This window comes from Rhipicephalus sanguineus, chromosome 1 (genome assembly GCF_013339695.2).
Source record: "Rhipicephalus sanguineus isolate Rsan-2018 chromosome 1, BIME_Rsan_1.4, whole genome shotgun sequence".
Classification (NCBI taxonomy): Eukaryota; Metazoa; Arthropoda; class Arachnida; order Ixodida; family Ixodidae; genus Rhipicephalus; species Rhipicephalus sanguineus.
Window position 1 is genome coordinate 239,575,983 of NC_051176.1, and position 14,248 is coordinate 239,590,230.

The window sequence follows — 14,248 nt, forward strand, 5'->3', positions numbered from 1 at the left end:
CGAAAAAGCCTAGCAGTACTGTTGAAATTGACTGTTTTGAAAGGAAGAAAGCAGAGTAGCAGAGGTAAGAATGACTTGAAGACAGCAGAAAATTAAAGTGAAGGACAAAAGAGTATGTGTGCTGTAGAAGTACAGCAAGGTGGCAAAATAGCACAAATACACCTACATGTATAAAGCAGTCCAGTGCATAGGTCGGCACAATAGGTGCATAAGATACCCACTCATACTACCTCACCAATACTTTTCAGGCCAAGTACTCAGTCACATTCCCAATCAGACCTACACAATCATCACTAACAGTCACTCACATTTGTACTTTTTCATAGGCCTGCATCTGCTAATGCTCATACTCGTTGTGTCCACTTAGACTTCGCTGCACTTACTACATTCATATTGACTCACACTCACCAACAGTCTGCTCACTTCTGCTCACTTCTACTCAAGCTCACAGTCACTGACCTCTGTTGATACAAACATTGACCAACACTCCTTCATATGTCTGCTCAATATAACTGACATTCATTGTGTTCGTACTCTCACCCAATCACTCATTTTGTCACTTAGTCATCCTCTACCCCATGTCTATAATATCAGTCCGGAGGAAGTGCTTGCAAGTGTGTATGCTAATTTGTTGTCCACTGTCAAAGTTACTTTTCAAGATCAACTTGAATGCTAGCTTTTGTATGCATTATCAGTCTGTTCTTTTTGGCATGTTGTCAACAAGTGATTCCACAAGGTCCCATGGTTATTGTCCAGATCAATTATCCTCACTACATATCTGACTTCAGAGCAGTGTCAAAGTGATTGGAAAGCAATGAAAGACAGTTTTAAGGGGAGATGCGGGTCGAAAAGTCACGGTTTTTCGAAAAAATTTTGTTTGTTTGTTTTTTTTTTCAGCTGTATTGGCATCCTTGGACTATAATCTTTTATTTTTGAAAATATCAAGCTGAAATTCGCATGAGAAATTATCTAAAAAGGCTTCCAAGTGAGCAGCGGTGATGGGAGAAATGCGCAAAAGTCACGAAAAATGGTGTAGTTTGCGTCCTTCTGTTGTGAAAATGACGCGATGCCTGCCATTTGCAATCCTGCCCGCATGTAGCGTAAGCTGTCTTCTCCACAATCCACCAGGGGTTAGTCTCGTATCTTCACGCAGAATAAACAAAAAAACGTGAAAAACAACGCGTACATCGAGCGTTTGAATTTCGCGGCATGCAACGCGAGGCCGCCATTGGACGCCGGCGCGCTGCACCCCCTTCTCCCTCCTATCTCTCCGGCAAAAGAGTGAAGCCTCAAACGCCGCGATCGAGCTGTTCTGCGTTTCTTCTGTATTTTCGTGCCATGGCAAGTCCTAAAAAGCGCAATTCTGATGTTCGAAAGTTCAGGACTCGCCACAAGTATCAAGGGAAACGGCGTCAGACGCTTCCCAAAGCGACAGCAATGGACGATGCCCCCGACGCTCCGATATCGGATAGGCCTAACGCCGACACCTAACCCGGCGACAGTGGTCGTGAAATTGACGCTGCTGTGGAATTTATCAGTGCATCCCAAAAGAAGATTGGATTCTTCGAGAGTGAGCCTAGACCGGTAGGTGCTCCTACAGTCAACACGATGCTTTGAGAAATCAGTGCGCTTACGGCACTTGTGGCGGGTTCGGCATGCCCAACTTGCCGCGAACGGAAGCTCAGCGTCCGAGAGGCGGCTGGAAAGCGCAAAGGACTTTTGGCATTCCTCGAACTGTGTTGTGAAAATTCCGATGGCCCCGAGTCTACACTTTCGTCCACGCACACGTCGAGGCGGATTGTGGCCCAATTTGATGTAAATAGTGATTTTTCTGATAAATTCCAACTTCTCAAACTTTCAAACTTGTTTTTCTCATTTTCATTTTTTTCGACAATTTCAGGTTTTGCGGGCAGCTTTTTATAAACTTATATGTATTGTATAGTTACGAAACTTGGCACACGTATTCTTCAAGGCATGTAGAATGCTAACATCTACTTGAAATTGCAATATCTATCAGCATTAGTTGTGAAAATATTCGGTTACAGTTTCAAAGGAGATTGAAAATACTAATCAGTTACAGAGTACAATTTTTTTTTTCTTAGTTCCATTATCTCTGCGAAATATCTGGATAGATATTAGCACTTTACAGTCTACAAAGAGTCAAATAAGATTCAACACAATACTTTTACTGAAAGTTTATTGCATAAAAGGGTTCCCACAAAAAATGTAACATTTTGCCATTGTGTATGGCATAACTCAACAACTATGGCAGTTACATAAAAAGTAATGACATATTTGAAATCTGCATGAAAAACTATACATATAACAGAATTTTTAAGTCTCTATTACAAGAAATAAAAAAAAAAGTTGTCTCGAGGAGCGTCTCCTCTTAAAGATGTATTACAAGAACAGGTGGGCTAAGTTACATTAATTGAGCTTCATTAGGTCAAATTATGTTCCCTAATACTTGCAGTAATGCCTACTTGCCCTCTTACACAGCCTTTGAAACTCTGAAACGAGTGGTCAGATATTTTATTAGTTTTTTACATTACCATGTGACGCTTGTAAATTGCAGGTGTATTCTACAATTTGCGAGACATCTTAGCAGACAACGTGCACGCTTGGCAACTTGTGTAACTATGCTGCTGCTGGTTACCCACTATAGTTATCCAAATGGGCACAAGCATCCCCTGGTCTTTTTAGGGAAGAATATTCCTGGGGAAGACTGCTACAACATGAAAATCTTGTTGAACCCTGTGGGCATAACAAAGCCCTGAAGACCTGGTTCCTACAGTGATGCTTTCTCACGTGGCATCCCAAAGCACCTATTAGATGGAGCCACACACACGTCACTCTCATTATTGTGCAATTTGTAGGTTTAGATCTGTAATGTTCTGTATGGGTTAATTTGAATTAATTACTTTATATGTTGCTACTTAAACGTATGCAGTCAGTGTTGCGCCAAATTATGCACAGGTTGAAATTTCTTGCTGTTTTCGGTCGCAAGTGCAGATACTGATGAATGTCGCTTTAACTTTCGCAGCATTGTCTGCAACAAGGATTTATTGTGGAACTGCATAGAGTAATAATGCGTTTTCACAGCCACTCTTGCATGCTTCTGGTAGGAGGGAGAATTTTCCTTGTCATGCAACCGTTGCCAACAAAAGCTGCTGTACAGTGGGGAAGCTTTCCTAAATTGTATGTCTCGCACCGCATTTCTGTAAACTGTATCTTCTTTGCAACAGTTGAACTGTTTGAGACTCTCTGTAGTACTCCTCTAGGTGAATACAGAGCAAACATGGCAAAAATAAATATACAGTTACTGTTTCTTTGGTTTGAATGTATTCTGTCAAGCAAAGAAGTATTTGGTTTATGGATCTCATGCACAAGCAGAATTTTCATGCAGTATAGGTGCAGAGCGTGGATTTCAGAGCTGAATTGCAGGTGTGAGTGTTACTACTGCCATTTGGCTGTTCGACCAGGCAACACACATAGGTGGCAATGAAATTCTGTGTAGTGGTTCCTGTAATTGCATTAACCCTTTGCGGTCTGAAGCCTTTACCCACCTTCCATCTATTCCGGTCCGAAACTAAAGAAATCAAAGCTAAAGTAAAAGAAGTTTACTTACTCTTTTAGAGATTGAGCATAATGCAGTGAGAAAATGCACACGTTAATCAACCACGAAAGAGCTTGTCAAGCACTGCCCGACCACGGACTGCTGCGGCCGTGTTGGGTTGTTGAGAGGGGCCCGACAACAGACCGCAAGGGGTGAAATTCCTTTTTTTTTTTATGATAGTATATATGTATATGTTTTGACAATGTTTGGTTGAGGCACCTTTTAACTAAGCCTACTCTTTTGAAAGAATGACACCACTACGAACTAGTGTGTCAATGAGGCTATTGTGTATCGTCAACACTTGCTCTCAAGCTGATAATTCCATAACAAAAATAGCATGAAGTGCTTGAATGATAGGTGTGTAAGTTTGCCTGAAATTGTGAAAACCAGAATTGAATACAGCCACTCAACCTCAAAAACTTATTAGCATCCTGTAATTATTCTGCCAATTTCTTCTAATGAGGTTTTTCTATTTGCACCCTCTCTATCTCATCTTCCAGAGCATGTGTACGATAACTAGAGTATGATTTCATGATAACTTTTGTGTGCATCAATTTTCTTTGCTTGCTTTCACTGGTATAACATTCTTACCATGCTTTTCTTTGCTGCCAGCACTCATGGAATTGATAGAGACAACTTAATAACTTGTGTATGCTTGCTTGCATGTGCTTTCTGCATGTTTTGTGTTTCCCATTTATCATTGTCACAAATAGCAGTGTATTTGCTGGATGAATTTGTAGAAACTTACGAATACATTGGCCACATCTACTTGTTAGCTGATAATTTGCACTATCTCTCATGCATTTTCACTCAGGTCATCTATTTTTTAAGCAGCAGAGCAGTTAAAACATATGCATCTTCATATGAAAGGAGAAAGATATTATTGGCACCTTATTCTCTTTCTTCAGCCAATTTACTGTGCATATTTGAACTTACAAGACTAACTGCAGTAACATTTTATGTTGGATGTTTATTTGTAGTCCTTTGAGATGGTCATATTTTAACTATGCTTAGCAGTGATGGATCTTTTTCTTCTTGAAGGAAAAGAAATCTTGTTTTGAAATGCAGTCACCCAGTTATGTACAACTCATTACACAGGTTGTCCATAATAGAAAATCAAAAGTGCAGATAATGCTACCACCCTTTTTTCAGAGGCTGAAAGCCAGGTGAGATCAAATCCCTAGTGTTGATGAGTTTTAAATCGTACAAAAAAGAAAAAAGTGTAGTTTAAAAGAAAAACATTTAGAGATTTAACATTTAAAGACACTTCATGTGCACCATACTAGTGCACATGAAGTGTGCACTAGTATGGTGCAAGTGTAATTAAAACTAGCACTCTTATACTAATGTGCCAAACCATATTTTTTGCACATTTCACTAAAGTGTATTCCAGAAGAGCCTGGGACTGAACTTAAAAAGAACTTAAAAAGAACTTTTGCTGAGCTGCAAAGCACCAAATACAATACAGTACCTTAACATCTGTGATGTTATTCTGATGTCCAGCTCTGAGTTTCTGTCATGAAGTTCAAAAACTGAAACTTTGACCTTCATTCTACCTTCTAACAACGAACAAGTTACTGCAATATTAATGAAAACAGAATTTGTTGAAGAACACTATCCATCTAAGCTCACACAGTATTTCTCTTAACTGTCCCTTCAAGGGTGGAAACTAATTTTTATTAACTTTTAAAATGTTTTGCCATTGCAAGTTGGTGTTAGTATACTTAATGTGATTCCCATGCTTAGATTTAAAGTCTAAATTTCCTTCTTCTCTATTGAGTTGAAGGTTGAGTTGAACTAAACACTTGTGCACTTTAGTTTTGTGCAAGTGCTTAGCTTATTTGGAGCTTGGGATTTCATGTGCAATCATGAGCAGTCAACTGGCCAACAGGTGCATTTGTATTTTTGTGATGCAAACTATATACAAAAAAATGTGCCAGCAAACTTATTTTCAATTGAACAGAGGTGTATACATAGCTGACTGGTTTTCAAAACATGTAGCTTGTAAGAAAACTCTTTCTTCCAAGCTTGGCACATGGCTTGGAACTTAGAGGTGCATAGGTTGAAATACTCTTCTGCCTAATGCAATGCACACCTGCATACTTGGGCTTACATTCAGCTTTTTTTTTAGGTGACTGTGATTCTAAATTGATATCATTAGTTGCGTACAGTTAAGATAATTTTCACAAAATTTCATATGCCTGACTTCAGCAAAGCTCGATACATAAATATGAATGTTGTGCATTGTCATTTGCTATGCTGTGCATGCAGAGCATGGGGTTGGTAGAGGGGTCCTTTTTTATTAGTCATTTGCTAAAATGCAGCAGGCCTTGCTCTTGCTTGATGCTGGTGCTTTGGACAAATTTAGTTGCACTGCAGCCTTCTGTCATTACTATTTGCCTGTTCTTTGAGCCATGTTTCTTTATCTTTTTACATTCTTCTCTTCAGCAACTTACTGGAAGCTGGTGGCAGAAGGTATGTGCCATAATTTCAAACCTGCTCTGCTTTTGTTACGTATTGCCATGGGATTCTCTTCTGCAGCCTATGCCTTTTTTCCTCTGCTGCACTTGCTTTCCTCTCTGTGTGCACAAGAATCTGAAGATTGCATATGGCCATGAGTGAAACTTAAGAATGGGAGAAAGATATGTATGTTGCAAACATATCCTTGCACTTGTGATTTACTTTGATTGTGAGTGCAGCACCATGTATAGTCCAAGCTTGATACGAATGTAACATTATGTGTATGGTGATATTAAAGGGCCCCTCACCAGGTTTGGGCATTCAAGAACGTGGGCATAGGTGTTTTTGTGGTCTGCAAATTACAAAATGTCTGCTTGGGGCAATAGCAGTAAAACGAAAGGCCGCACGCCCTTACTTTCGAGGGAGCAGCACTTCGAGAGAAAGTGAAAGTCACATGCATGCACGCCCTACTTGACAAGTGCTCCATGGAATGTTGTTGACTATGTTAGCAGATGACTTCAGTTCTTCATCCAGTGCAAAGTGCACTGCGAAGCAAAATAGAAAGAGAAGAAAAAAAGATTGATTGTGAGGCTCGTTACATGAGCGCGACACACTCCCCCGCCTCAGGAACTGAAGAGAATGCGGGGAAGATATGTGGCTTGTGGAGACTAGCAGAACCAAAGGGAGAGATATCTGCGCTGACAGTGTGCCTCCTTGAGGCATGGTAATAGGACAGTTTGATTTCTTGTGCTTGTCCAGCAGTGAAGCGATCTGAAAATTATTATGGCAAAATGCTCCATGGATGGCATCTCACAACTGGCAGGGTATAGCCAAAGTTTGCTATGTGACCTGGTGATGGGCCCTTCAAGCAACTACCTCTTGTGCGGTGGTATTTCAGAAGACAAGAAAGCACATTTCTAAATATATGCAGGATCGACTTCTATACCTGGCGACAACTTTCTGTGACAGCACAGCCAAAGCTACGTGGGCGGAGCTTCTGTACATGTGTTACTACGCCAAGTAGTCCGTTTGCAGGTGACAGGCGCAGGAAAATGTGAAATCGACACCAGAAAGCCAGAAAACTAGAAACAGCAAAAAAGGAAAATCTTTCGCAGGATAAGCCTTCTCACTTACAATGCAAAATGTCTTGAAAATAATACCTATTTCTTTTCTTTTTATGTTTTCTTTTATGCTACATGGTCTAGAAAAGTTAGCGTTCCTGGACTACTTGCAGCAGCGTAGTAAAAAATTGTGCGCTTCAGTTCCGTAGCCTTGGCTTTGCTGCCACAGAAAGTTGTCGCGAGGTATAGGCACCCTCTGCTAATAGACCTCTGCCTTTTTTTGTATGCAGCATAGCATCAATATACAGCATAGTGTACAGCATACAGCATAGTCTTATATATAGCGTAGCTTTTTTTTTTGTTTGTTGCTGCCCTAAAATATTAACAGTAAGACGGTGTAAATCATGATGGAATATCTACCACGAGTGTCCAGATTAAGACTACTGTTCATAGTTGTTACATTAATTTTTAGTTGCTCATCTTAGGTGGCAAATTCATCCAAGCATTTTTAGATTATCTTCAAAAAAATTTCAAGAAATTGAACTTGTGGTCAGTGGTCTGTGAAAGTGTGCATGCGAGAAGGTTATCAAATTTTTTTTTTTTTTTTTGGGGGGGGGGGGGGTGGTATGAATAAAGCTAGCTACTGTAGTACACCAAGACATCATTTGAAATTGGCATTAGGTAAATTGGGTGAAAGAAGCAAAAACATAAATTTGCAGTATCATGACTTCTTACTAGGCAATTAGAAATAGAGAGAGTTCAATGATTTGAAAAACAATGAAGGGAGAGGGAGGCCATTGAAGAATGTGAAAGGCTAGTTTTTAGTGTTGATAATATACATGGTTGTCGTAAAAAAGAACAATATGCTGAAACAATATTTGTGGTAAGATACTTGTAACATTTCATGCCCAAGACAACTGCAGCTTTGCTAAAATGCACTTAAAGGGCCCTGTAGGCTCACTGAAAGAGATAGGGTGCCTCTGCCATATTTTTGTCGGGTTATTTATCCCTCGCATCCATATGAACCAGCTTGTAAAATTCCTGTCGGTGAAGTTACTACCAATTTAATTTTATCTGAATTGTGAATCATCCACTCAGTGGTTCAGTTGAGGCACTTGGTTTCTTATTTAGGTTGTTATATTCCAAGCAGCTGGGCGTGTGATGCGACTCATCAAGAGGTGTGGCTTCGTTTTCCTTGAAAAATTGAATGGTCATCGTGGTTGTCACTGCCACCTCTTTTTCTAACTGTTAGCATGGTTAGCATGGGCATGTTATGTGCAAAGTTTTGTCATGCCAGTTTCATTCTTAGTTTTCTTCTAAGTAAAAAAAAATGGCGACTGTAACTATCGCTTAAGTGTGAGTACTTGGAAAAAATGAGGAAGATGTACTGAAGGGTGCGACATTGCGGCCACTTAAGTGTATGAGATTAGTTTGTCAGCAGAAGGCCGTGTATGCCTCGATCTTCTGAAATTATTTTCACCATACATATTATGATGCTAATTTGCACTTTTTTCCTAATAGGTGGGTGGCTCTCCATACCACACAGTAACTGGCCCTTCAGACTCAGTCTTTGGTGGACTGTATGTGGGTAATGTCTGCAGCCTCCTCTTATGTCACTTTTTTTCTTCTTGTTTGCGTGAGTTAATCATACTTACACACAGGCAGCTGTTGTGGGTTCTTTTATATCTGAAACTGTCCACACTGCTTGCCACAAAGCCAGCTAACGGCATTGCACAGCCTTTTTCATTGCTTTAATTAGGTATGCCTGTGACACTTGTCGATATGTTTGTTCAGGACTCAGAAGCTCAATAAAGAATTCTGCTGCATGTTTATTTCTTTTTCTTTTTTTTTTCTCATCTAACATTGCCACTAGAACAAATCTGCACTGTGTGTTCAATATTTGAAAACATATCATCATCGTAAAAGCAATCCAAAAGTGACACTAGTGAGCAACACAAAGGTAATGGGGCTTAAAAGTGACCTTAAAGGAACATATGCATCTGTTTCATAACAAAGGAAAAGCTGGTATACTACAATGAGGTAAAAGGGCTTAACTACCACATGTGTACATTCATACATGCATGCTTGCTAGCGTGCATTCTCATAAATTCATGTTAGGGAAAAAATTATAAATGGCTTCCAGAGCAGTACTTTGATGCCACTGCTAACAGCTGAAGGCAGTTTTGCTCTCGACTTTAAGCTATGCATAAGGTTGCTATAGCAACAAGATGGTGACAGCAACGAGGCAAAGCAGAAAGTCATACTATTTCGATGAGAAAACCAAGGAGGCAAAGAGTCACTGTCACTGGTACCATGCACATTCTGCTTTTTTTTTCTTAAACCACTGTGTTTTTTCAAAGTAATATACATACAAGCAAAGAATCCCCCCCCCCCCTCTTGTTTTTTTTTCAGAATCACTAAAGCGGAATCGTTCAAACAGCTGGTCAGATTCCATAGACGACATCCGATTTATGGACAACAGCCCTGATCCACGAGAAGTAGAACGCACCAACCACAGAACTAACTGCAAGTAAGCATTAAATGCAGTCCTCACTTTTCTTAGTCTGTTGTTTGCTGTCTTGTAGCTGCATAGGAATGCTGAAGCCTTGAAAGCTGCAAGTGACTTGAGTGCTTAATACCAAATGTATAGCATTATTATACACCTGCTCTACTGTAGCGCATGATGCTAGCTTGTTTTGCCTCTTGAAACAATGCAGGACTTACCATGTGGGAATTTTCACTGATCACTTCCACATTATCATTTGGAGGAAAAACACTATATGACTGCAGTGCACAAATAGTTCAAAAATAAGAGGGGCTCAAATAGATTCAGACAGATGGGCTTCTTCTGAACCGTATCATGGTTTCACTAGCCTGCTCAGCTGGCAGCACATAATTGTTGTGCTATTGTTATACAACTGTTGTGTTTGGTGGTAGTGACTTGCATACACTGAAATGAAGAGAACAGTGTCGTTTTGACATTGCAATGCACTCCCGTATCTTCATGATTGCCTTTCGAGGCTAAATGTGCAAACATTTGCGTTTAAATGACACACAGGAGGGCACAGAGAAAAATTTTAGTGATGCAGTACGTGCTCACTTGTTTGTTTTATGTGTTCCAAGCCTGTTCATGGGCCCTTTTATTTGAAAGTGGCAGTGATGGCAGTGACACTGACAGTGTGAAAGCATGTCAAGTGTCCATATAATTGTTATTGCATTAGAGGTACTGCCGTTTAAGAAGTTACCAATGATGGTTTATCAAAACTACTTAAGTTAGAACAGAACGCAAACTAGTTTCTCTTTGTGGTTTTTGCATAACTTGATATGGGTTGTTCTTCTGCAGGCTCCTTGATCCTAGCAAATCTGCACAGTATGACGAATTCAAGAAAAAGTATGCAGAGATACTCTACAAATGGAAGCTTTATGAGCAAAGAGCATGTGTTCTTAAGTGTCTGTCAACAAGCCCACCCAAAGTGAAAGCAGTTGGTGAGTCAAGACTGTTGGCACTGCAGCTAGTGTTATGGTCTGCAGCTGATATTATGCTTACAGCTGTGTTTATTTGCAGACTTTGTTACAGTATGCCATTACTGCAAAAGTGATGTTCGCAGTGTTCAATGTGACGAGTGCAAGAAACTTACCTTACACTGCATTGTCTGCCATCTTGCAGTACGCGGTATGTACGTTTGTTGCATTTTTATAGGTAGGGATTGAATTGGAAGATGTGCAAATACTGTATAATTTCGAACATGAATAGGGTGCATTCTGTTATAGTATTTGTGTTTGCTGTCAGCTTTTGGTTATTTCACATTAATGAAAACATTACTATTGTCAAATGGGGCATGCTGCGATTGCTGTATGTTACAAAGGCTTGTGCAATGGGCATCCATTGATATGAATCATTTGTAAAGCTTTAACGATCAGCAACAAAATTTGGGAATGAAAATGCTTGACAGGCATCAACATGACAACACACAGCTCTAGTTCAAGCAGTGTAAAAGTGTCATGTGTTATTGCACAGAAGAATGCTGCTAAGACATCCAAAAATAGAATGGTGCTGCCTTTTGGCCAAGTCAAATTAGTGCAACATACCTTTCTTTGCAATTTTTGCTCAGGAGCCTGCAGTTACGGTAAAATTTTGGTACAAAGCTTCTAAAATTTTGAAAATTTCATTCGAAATTCATTGAATGAATGACTGTTCCAAATCAAGTGCTTCTACTACTATAGCTCTAACACTTATTCAATGGTCACTGCATCCAGGAGAATGCTCACAATCAAAGTTTTCATTGTACAAGGTAAAGGGGCCTTCTTATTGTGCACCATCCGTGGAGTATTCATCACGTTGCTGAAAATGCTATACTGACTTGAATGCATTTCTTTCCGTTTGGGCAATTTTTCCAAGGGCCTTTTACAATACTTGGTGAATTTATGCACCATTCCTTTCAATTTCACAATAATTCTTATACTGATACTGTGTTACATCTGTTCATCAATTTCCATTTTGAAGACTTGATATTGCTGCACAAAAAGTGCAAGCGTAAGATTCTGCTTGATCATACAGCAATCCTGCTCATACTAGAGGTCTGCCAAGTCCTGAGTGGAAAGAACAAGTGTGGTGTCACTACACACTCTCCAACTTTTGGTTGGCTTACCACAAAAACTTTTCAAACAAACCTTGTACCATGAATACGTACCATATTTCTGCTTTCAATCCCTACGTATGCACAGACGAAATTCCAAAGAAAAGTCATATCATTCAGTTATTTCAAACCAGACAGGTATCTGTCGAATGTTCGCCTCTTGATTTCTATAAACTACATTATCAAAGGCTCATTCTTAGACTTTTCCTAAACAAAAGCTAGATTTGTATTGTTTTGTTTGTGTTGCTGCTGTATGCATGATATAAAAAGTGTGAATGCTAAAAGACAGGGCATGCAAACGTGGACACAAGTGAGAAGACGCCACAAATGCGTCATTTGTGGTGTCTTGATTTCTTCGTGTCCGTGTTCGCACGCCCTGTCTTTTAACATGATTACGTACCAACTAGTTCAGCTCTCTGTTATTCTAAAAAGAAGTATGAATGTGTTTGTCAATTCTTTTCTCTTCTTCCCTAAAAGTTATAATGGCATGAAATTGTGTAAGGTGCATTTTTAATCTTATCTAAGTTGAAACTTTTTAAAGCTGAAACAAGAGAAGGCACTGGAAAAATGTGCTCTGGTGACCTGTCACCTCTTTTTTTCAATGAACTATGTATCTGTTCTGAAGTCTCTAGAAATGCAATACAAATGCCTCAGATTCTAAGTATTTCATGTCACTGCAAAGATGCATGGATTGAGGCATAATGGAATGACTATTCGGTGGTTTCCAAATTTTGTGCCCAACGGCAGTGGCTTCCTCAGAGTGAAAGTAATTATACATAGAATCGAAAAGAGGAAAAAGTAAATGCACATCTCACTTTTCTGTTCACTTGTTCTGTTAATCCCTGTTTATACAGCTTCTTATGGTTTCATCGATTCTGCTTAGTTCAATTACATTTCGTCATGACAGATGCTAATATTTACCTTTCCCATCACTGTACCCATATCCTGTACAAATCTTTCACCTTTTTGCAATAAACTTTAGTTGAAAGTTAGCGCTTATCTTTGTCTGCCCTCGTCCTCATTGTTTTTTTCTTTGCGCTTGACCGTTAAACACCTTGGAGCACCAACTGGCCCAAAATGCCACCCTTCTAATGTTGCATGCCTTGCTCTAAAGGTTGCCTTTTATGGGTTTGCCGACACGTTTTTTGAAATTCTGGTGTCAATTTCAACTGGCCGTTGCTGAATTGCTTGAGATGGTGGAAGAGGCCAATGTTGTGGCACATCCACTGCTCTAGCTCTTTCAATTAATTTCATACGAAAAGGCAGCATCCTCAGACTCGCTGAGGCATCAGATATTAACCGCACACGCAGCAGAATTGCAACATTTTCAGTGTTCCAGAGTGTGCGTGACACTTGTTGGGAAGGCCATTTTCATTTTAAAACTCGTGCGTCCTGTGAGCCTGATTAGAAATTGTCACCTAGTGGAGAAAGCCAACTGTACAGAAAATGAAATTGTAGTACCACTGCAATTTGGATGGTCCAGTGTGCTCCCGAGGGTTGCGGAAAGTCTAAAAAATGGTGCTCGGAACCATCGTTAGCGAGCCATCAATTCCCAATGGGAAAAGTACAAAAATAATTAAATGGTGACGTGGAGAAATTGAGACGGCTATCCACTGAAGCAAAAGAAAGTGTGACAAGAATTCTACGTCAGCACTCTTAAAATATGGTCTTACAGGTCAGCTTTCAGCTTCACATAATTGAATGTAGAGGCAGTGTGCACAATTTTTTTAAAGATAAATGCAAATTTTCTGTCACTTTCATTGTATGTGCAGGCCAGTTTCACTTTTGTGTTCAATGTGGACATGGAGGCCATGTACAACACCTGCTGGACTGGTTCAGAAGTCAGTCACAGTGCCCTTCTGGCTGTGGTTGCCGCTGTGTTGCAGAAGGAGAATTGTTTGCGTGATTGTACCGCTGGAAACAATACTTGCAGATCTGTCGGATTTTGGACAGTGGCCTGTGCTGTGATCATTGAAGAAATCGAGATGGCTGCTAAAAACAAAATATGACACATATTGGTACAAAGTGAACAGAAGTTTACTGTTTTACCTTTTTGTATGAGAAATATGGCTGTGAATAGTTAACTTATTTTACAAATATTTCTATTGGATCATATGTAAAAAGTGTAACATATAGTGTACAATAAATGCTTTACTTGCCTACCTCTTGTGTGGATGTGTTCATTTCAGAAAAAAACTGCAACAAAGAAAAAAAAACATGCATGGTGTATGTGCCAAGCTCGCACAAGCAGATATGCAGATCCGTTTTTCAATTCAAGAAGGGGATATAAAAAAGTGATATTAAAGTGTTTGGTTGATCTGCTAAGGTGGAGCACACACACAGGTACAGCCATGGACAATTAAAATATGGTTTAGTTAAGGTTAACTAAAACATGTTCTTTCTTGTTTCTGCTGATGCACTTAATATGAGCATGATTTTGGCTTGCACACTTATATTTAGGCCTAAACCATCTC

General features: G+C 39.7%; 1 protein-coding gene across 2 annotated transcripts in view; it reads left to right on the forward strand.

The window, feature by feature from the left end:
• LOC119375256 (GATOR complex protein WDR59) overlaps window positions 1–13,936 on the forward strand; it is a 52,859-nt gene extending 38,923 nt beyond the window's left edge. The window contains exons 21-26 of one of the 2 annotated variants that reach the window (XM_037645441.2): window positions 6,065–6,091; window positions 8,659–8,725; window positions 9,550–9,667; window positions 10,481–10,623; window positions 10,703–10,810; window positions 13,547–13,936. In XM_037645441.2, the coding sequence (XP_037501369.1) occupies window positions 6,065–6,091; window positions 8,659–8,725; window positions 9,550–9,667; window positions 10,481–10,623; window positions 10,703–10,810; window positions 13,547–13,680 (597 nt within the window). In that variant the 3' untranslated portion in view covers window positions 13,681–13,936. The remainder of the gene's footprint in view (window positions 1–6,064; window positions 6,092–8,658; window positions 8,726–9,549; window positions 9,668–10,480; window positions 10,624–10,702; window positions 10,811–13,546) is intronic. The other variant, XM_037645449.2, reaches the window with a different exon arrangement.
• The last annotated feature ends 312 nt before the right edge of the window (window positions 13,937–14,248 follow it).